The 7,435-nt window shown below is 48.9% G+C and overlaps 1 protein-coding gene across 1 annotated transcript; it reads left to right on the forward strand.

Moving 5' to 3' along the window:
• Positions 1 to 3,490: 3,490 nt before the first annotated feature.
• On the forward strand, positions 3,491 to 4,512 carry MIND_00649100 (uncharacterized protein; the record flags this gene model as incomplete). Its single annotated transcript, XM_037363222.1, has 2 exons — positions 3,491 to 4,295; positions 4,358 to 4,512. The coding sequence occupies exons 1-2, from the start codon at positions 3,506 to 3,508 to the stop codon at positions 4,510 to 4,512; spliced, it is 945 nt and encodes a 314-aa protein (XP_037221143.1). The 5' UTR covers positions 3,491 to 3,505.
• Positions 4,513 to 7,435: the final 2,923 nt, after the last annotated feature.

Below are 7,435 nucleotides of genomic sequence, written 5' to 3' on the forward strand. Positions count from 1 at the left end.
GATATTCTGAGTCAGTTAGTTGTTTCCTGCAACTCGAACCCCCGAACACACACACATACACAAACAAATAGTGGATTAGTAGATTAATAGGGTTGAGGTCTTGATTGAACTCCTCTATTAGTTCACTTTCCCTGTGTATTCACGTTGGTTGAGATTTGCAAATTTTTGTCCAGATTTTGGTTGTCAGGGGAACCCCCACTTTGGCCTCCTTTGGACCGTCTGAGCCCATCCGAGGCACATCCGACTGCCGCCCCCTCAGACGCTCCGACCTACCCCGACCCTCGTCCTCGGCCTCCTTCGCCCGCACAATCACCGATCCGTCAAGACCCTCCCAACAATCACCTTGGGACAGAGCCTGCGACACCGCTCAGGCCTTCTGCGCTCTACGTCGGCAGTTACAGACAACCAGTATATAGTTGGCGCTCTAGCAGGCAGACCCTTAGAGTTTCTTCTCTTTGGATCCTCCCCTGCTAGGTCGGTCCCTCCGTGTATTTCTGTAGCTTTTATTCACGCTTTGGATCCTCCCCTGCTAGGCTTTCGTCGGAGTCTCCAGGGTTGCCGTTACATTGGTATCCAACCTCTTGGGGCATATTCACAGGTCCTTGTGGCATTGAAGCACTTCTTTTTTGTTTCTATTGAGTAACAGACAGCTCTAGTCCTTCTCTCTACACCCTGTAGCTGGTTTCACAAGTGCAGTGTCTATAATTGCCTACAACCACCTGCGACAACAATGACAGATTCCTTGACATCAATCTGATATGATGAGAAAGATGATATCACCATCATGTGGTAAAATTGACAGCTCCAAAAATATGAGTGCTCAGTGCTTGATGTTTCTGGTGATGGGCAACCCTGATGATGCTCGGTGTTCGCTTAGTCATCCACCAATCAGCGAAATTCATTCACCTCCAATTCCCTGTGCTATAGGGGGCTCGGAAGGGGTCAATATCCATATTATATAGTGTGTAGATACTTCTAATTATGTGAGATTAAAAAAAATATTATCTTACTTCATAAAAATCTTCTTCTGAGTTGTAACCCTCTCAATCGGTGCACTCCTGCTTGCTGAGGAGCTGTTACTTGCCATATTGATAGCAGGTATCAAGCATTGGGGCCCTCGACATTGGCCCCACGTGAAAAAAACGCGTCCCAACAGCAGGGAGGACGTGTTTAGGTGCACAGGTGAAGATGACAGGCACCGTGTGACACTGATCAGGGATTTCGGGATGGCCATTCTTGGCCACTTTCAATACAAAACTTGCTTGGGATCTGGTTTATTGCTAAATTGGGTTGTCTTTGTCAGAAAATATCTCTCAAACTCCTTTCCATGGACTTCTGATATGACGGACAGTATACAAGCCCTCCAAAAATTACAATTTTGTTCTGACAAAAACATTCAAGGCTTAGTATATATCCAAATTAACAAGCCTTCCATACAGGTTTACAAGGTACTTGCTGATTCCGAGGTCAGTGAATGGGAGGGCAGTGAGACAGGCGGTGGTGAAAATTAGGTATTGATTGTGAATCACTGGAACACACCATATGCATACACAAGAACTCCCAGAGAGGTGTAGAGCTGTAATGGAATTCCCAGAACCCACTGTTGAATAACACCCCAAAAAATCCTGACAAAAGTTACAGTTTCAAGTTGTCCTGTAGCATGACATATCAGAGCGCATGCCAATTTGTGAAGTTATCGTGCACAATTTAACTCATTGACTTTTTCTGACACAGTAACCCTTCAGTTATTGTGGTAGCTCTACCATGGGGGACATAGTATAGTTACTTCATGAGCTCGGCTATTCAGTAACAGGGAGGGCCAGGGGCGAAGGTGTAGATACTTAGTATGTACACCGGGATAACTCCTGGAAACCGGTGTTTGTCAGTCGGACCGTGCCGCGTATCAATCCAATCCAATGTCATCAAGTGACGCAACAGCTTCCAGCCTTGACCACCAACCACCGGCATGCCAGTCAGCAGGGTCCAGTGGGCCAAGGTGCAGGCCAGCAGGTTCAGGGCACCAGGCCCGTACCCGTACCCGCAATGGCCCATCCTCCCGGCCCGTCACGGTCATGCCACCCGTGACAAACACTAAAATAGGGGGGAGAATATAGTATAGCAGCCTAAAATAGATGTTCTTACATATTGGCTTGATGGTACATAGGCATACAAGCAAACCTGAACTGAACCCAATTGAAATAGGTTATATGTTACATAGAGATTTACCATCAAATTTCACTCAATTAGGCAACAATTTTGTGGCTGGCTATTGCTGGGCCAGCCATATATAGCAATTTCATTACTGATGAACTTGTTACATGTTGAGTTCAATGGGTTACGCATCCAGCCCACTGAACTTACGGTTGGATTACTACAGTATACTGAGATTAAAAGATGACATTTGTGTTCATGTTTCTATAGGGAATGCGAGCTTTGAATCTAGCATGTGGAAGGGCCTTAAAAAAACTTTTCGATAGTATATCTATTTTTTTTTTGAAAAATAATGAAACCACCCCTTGGACACTGGGTGGTCTAGCCTATGCATGGTGGAATTCACTTAGTCACCACCAATTTTGTACATTATATAAGCATGGCAGAACCAGAGGATGGACATGAGATATAGTCAAATAATGGAAATTTTGTATATTTTTCAGACAGAGTAACAGTCAATTAGTGCTATCTTTCAGCTAATTTCATGTGGAAACAGCTATCTAGTATAGCTTCAACTATCTAGAGAGCCATGGGGGTCTCAAAATTACTAAAAATTGAGTGGTGACTAAGTGAATTGCACCATAGATAAATACCAATATCACATTGCTCATATTGCCAAGCTTTGTCAAGATGCTCTACAAAGCATGTCTCAACTTAGGGCCAATATGTATGCAGCTATTGTGAAACTCTGTAAGCATTTATTTTAAGAATATTCTTTAGGCTTGTGATAGACCTATATAGAAGCAAGGATAGCAGCTCAGCTGTAGGGATGAGCACAGGTTGACACATGGGTCTCAGGAGGCTGACTTAGACCCAGACCTGTACAGTCACTGACCTATGACTCACAGGTCCAGTTCTGGATCACCTTGAAGCTTCAGATATCTTTAAAATACATGACTAAGCCATTTCAAGTTGCTTCTATGATTGGATACTATAAATCTTTCTTTAATTTGTTTAAGTTAATTTTGCATACAATGTATTATTTTAAATGTATTTGGGTTATCACTTTCAAAGGTAATCAGCAGGGAATAACGGTTATCTTATTTAATTCAGTGGGTCTGTGACCCATGATCATATGGCAACCAGTGCGGCCGCCAACTCAATCACCACGTTTCCTCCGTCCGCCATTGTCCGAAGCCTCCTCCTGGGGAAACACGAGGCGTCTTCCCCGCGGCGCCCACGCGAAGTGGCGATCGTGACTCGCTTTGACCCCGGGGCTCCCACGGGACAATGAGCAGGGGCAAAGTTATCAGGAGTGATATACCAGTACGCCCGGCCTTTTCTTTCGCCCCCTATGGTGAACCTTCCCCTCGAGCTCTGGGACGCCGTGCTCGACCACCTGCATGACCAGCCTACTACGCTACTGGGGACAGCCGCCGTCTGCCGTGCCTGGGTGCCCGCGAGCCGGTTTCACGGCTTTTCCGCGCTATCGCTGTCCATTATCCAGCCACACAAGTCGCCCGAGGCCGCCGCGCTCCGGGCGCTGCAACTCGATGTCCTCCTCGCAAGCCCACACGAGACGCTCTCCGCCTCCGTCAACACCCTCTCCGTCCGCGACACCCTCGCACCCGTCCGCCTCCGTCCCGACCCGACGCGGACCACATTTGTCACCGTCACACTCCTCCAGCTCGCGCCGCGCGTCGCGCTCCTCCCGCATATAACGTGCCTCGCGCTAACGGAGCTCTGCTGGCCATTCCTCCGTGCGCTCGGCCCGCACGTGGAGCACCTGTCGCTCGCGAGCGGCGCCGTCTGTCTTGGCCCGAACGTCCCGAGGCTCTGCGCCGCGCTCCCGCGGCTGAAGACACTCGCGCTCGACGGTGTGGCCGGCATTCCGTTCCGGCCGGCCGCGGCGCGTGCCACCGGTAATCTTGCGTCGGCCGCTGTGCCGTCGCTGCTACAGAGCCTTACCATCCGCCGGTCTTCCATCGCTTTCCTCCCGTGGCTCACGCTCGTTGGGATGGACAATCTGCGCAGCTTACACGTGGAAGATCTGGTGTCATACGAGCTAGACTGCCTTACCGGCTTCCTCGTCGCCGCCCCGATTCTAGAGAACTTGGAGCTGACATTCTTTACGAGCTGCGTGGGTGCGTGCTCTTCGACCGCGCTGTTCACCGCATCATACGGATATTGACTGAACCAAATTCAGATGACAACGCGCTGACACTGGTGCTTGCGCCGCGTACATGCCTCAAAACTGTCCGTGTACGCGGGTCCGACGTCCTGCCACATGCAAAGGATTCTAATGAGGCTGAGTCTAAGGCAAGACGCGAATCCTATCATAGTGTTGCAAGGGTGTTCTGATGTGTTAGTTTCAATTGGGCTCAAGGGACTAATGTCCGATTTTGATCAAGTTTCTGGGGCATGTAACAGATGATACATGACCTTTTAAGGCTGTTTTTGACAATTGATTAAAATATGCCAGTATAGTGCTGTCCACAATTATATTATGCCAGATTATATTTTGAGTATAATCAATTAAATATGATTATAATATGCCTTCTCTATAATCATTCAAGAAAATATGATTATGATTAAATATGATTATAATTACCTTATGCCAAGGTCAGATTTATATCATATTTTTGATGGTATCTGGCCCATCAACTCCTCACAAATCAAACATTTTCAGTATTTTTCACCTATTAAAGAAATTCAAGATGTGAGAATAAAAACTGTTGATATTCTCCAGTCAGTTAGAAGCAGTGAGAAGTAAATTTGGTCAAGTTGGTAGGATTTAATCAGATCATGTGATTAATATAGTTCAATGACATATCATCTTATATGAACCTCTTATGAATACCAGCTATTGTAAAATATCATGGATAGGTAAAAAGTCTAATCTCAGCTAATTGACATGCATTTCTAGTGTTACAAGTGGGCGGTTTATTGGCCTATACAGGGAGCATGTCACGGCACGTGCATCAATGATCGGCGATCGACACAATCTGTCACCGGCGACTCACCACTTTGACTGTGCCCTCCCATGTCGCCACATACTCCGGCCGGTCCCCCAGCCCCGACTCTTGCACCTGGACAATGCCATGTATTTTCGTGCACCAACCAACTGCGCTTCAATATCTCTCATCTGTGCCACCACCCGCAACTGCTCTTCACCTTTCCCGCCCTCCTGCCCTGCGTGTGCATGGTCGCCCAGCCTAAAGACCGAACACTCCCGCCCAATGGCATCCCGCTACTCGATGCCGGTGATCTGAGGATGAAGATACCTGTCAAGAAGCTTCACGTCAGTGCGGGCGTCACCGCCATCATCTTGTGCTACTATGAAATATATAATCACGACTCGGAGCTTGTCGACATGATCTATGACCACACAAACAACCCTGCTGCACAGGTACAAGCAATAACTCAGCTTGAGACCTTTGGAGTCACCCATTACCCTGATGGCCCGTGTCCTTCGGGACGCTGGTCTATCTAATGGTCAATGTACAAGGGACAGGAGAAGGGTCAGCCGCCTCCGCAGTAGGGATTTAGGCGATTCCTCCTCCAGTGGTATGCTCGTGCCCTCCAATATCATTCCATTTTACTCACAATCCTATGCAGTACATGTAGTTACGACCATACTGTTTGTGGAACCAAAACACGCAAGGCGGCGTTCGAGTATACAGGATGCACTGCTCATCTCGAAGTTACCTTGCACCCACCCTCACGCGCCATCCTCCGCATTCGCGGCATGCCTGTGCACAAGAAGGGCTGCAACAGCGTCATGCTTGAACATCGCCCCCGACATCCAATTGCTCCGTAAGTGCTTGAGTATGCACAGCTGCAGCTGCTTGCCAGTGATGGTGCAATAAGGCAATCTGTTTTTCGTGCAAATGTGGACCGCCTCCGCCATCACAAGTACTCAAATTTCCCTGCCGACCACTCCAAAGACCCACACCGCTGGCTTTTGAATCAAAGGAAGGACACCCGCACGCTCTTGCGCCAATATTGGTGTCTTAGCGGCATCAAGGTTGTCCAAAAAGTCGAGTATAATATCAACAGTTGGCTTGACTCCTCTTCCCGCGACTACAAGCCGGCATTGGTGGACACAATTTTCCATTACTCGGCATGCACATCGCGGGAGGACCGTATTGAAGTCTGTGTGGCAACGTCGGAGATGGACAATGCTGCGTGGAAGTACACGCATCGCGGACAGCTGCTTTTAGATGGCACATTCGGGGTCACCGACTCACGAGTGTTGCTGTTCATTGCAATGGGCGTCGACAAGAATCACAAAGGTGTTCCCTTGGCATTCCTCTTGTTTCCGGCCCCAACAGGAAATCAGCAGTCGTCTGCCGGATATGACACGGAGATCCTCGTCAAGCTCTTGACGCTCTGGCGAAATCACCTCAACAAGTCCACCAGGGGATTCGAAATATTCCCCAGACAGACGAGATTCCTTTCCCCGAGACCCGACAGCAAGCTGTCAAGCTCCAAATAAAGCTCAGAATTCACTCTCGCGGAAACAACACAGCCCACCCTTTGCGACCACATCCAGTCTGCACTGGCCTGGAGTGCAACTGTCATTGGGGCCGAATCCACCGATGACTCAGAGCCTGACTCGGATGAGACAGAGGATAACGAGATGGAGGAGATTGACACTGGTGTTGGCGACTCAGAGGAGTTGCTGCAGCCTTTGTTGCTCCCCCCACTTCCCGCACTCGATGATGACTCTCCGCAAACACAAACTGCTCACATTCCGCCAGCGTCGATGAGTGCCTTCGAAGTGCAAGCCTGTTTTTTGAGTTGGACCGCGTTGAACACACACTCGGCATTTGTCTGGATGCTCTACAGAACTCTGCTGAACCCGCTGCATTCACAGAGGCTGAAAATGCCCGCCTCGAGAAATTTGAAGCGATGTTTGGCCTGCTCGCCACTCAGTTCCGTGCGCGCCATGCTGGGGTTCCTGTTGTTGTGGCTCCAAGTACGAGCCAGGGGACCTCGGCCCGAATTCGGGCAGCGCTGGAAGACGATGAAGACGAGGATAGTCACTTGCCTAAGCGGCAGCGCCTTCTTCCTCCTTCCCCTGAGAAGCGGCCACATCGTCATCAATGATATTCAGCAACATAGATTACTTAGATTATGTACAGCTGTATCTTGCTCAAAATATTATCTAGATCTAGATCATGCTTTGTGTGAACAATGAAGCAGAGAACAATGGGTGCGGCAAGGCCCGGACACAATGCGCGCATGGGGCATGTGCCATCACATGCTCCCGGTACAAGCC

The sequence above is a fragment of the Mycena indigotica genome (genome assembly GCF_014461135.1).
Source record: "Mycena indigotica strain 171206Taipei chromosome Unknown Mind.scaff0005, whole genome shotgun sequence".
Lineage (NCBI taxonomy): Eukaryota > Fungi > Basidiomycota > Agaricomycetes > Agaricales > Mycenaceae > Mycena > Mycena indigotica.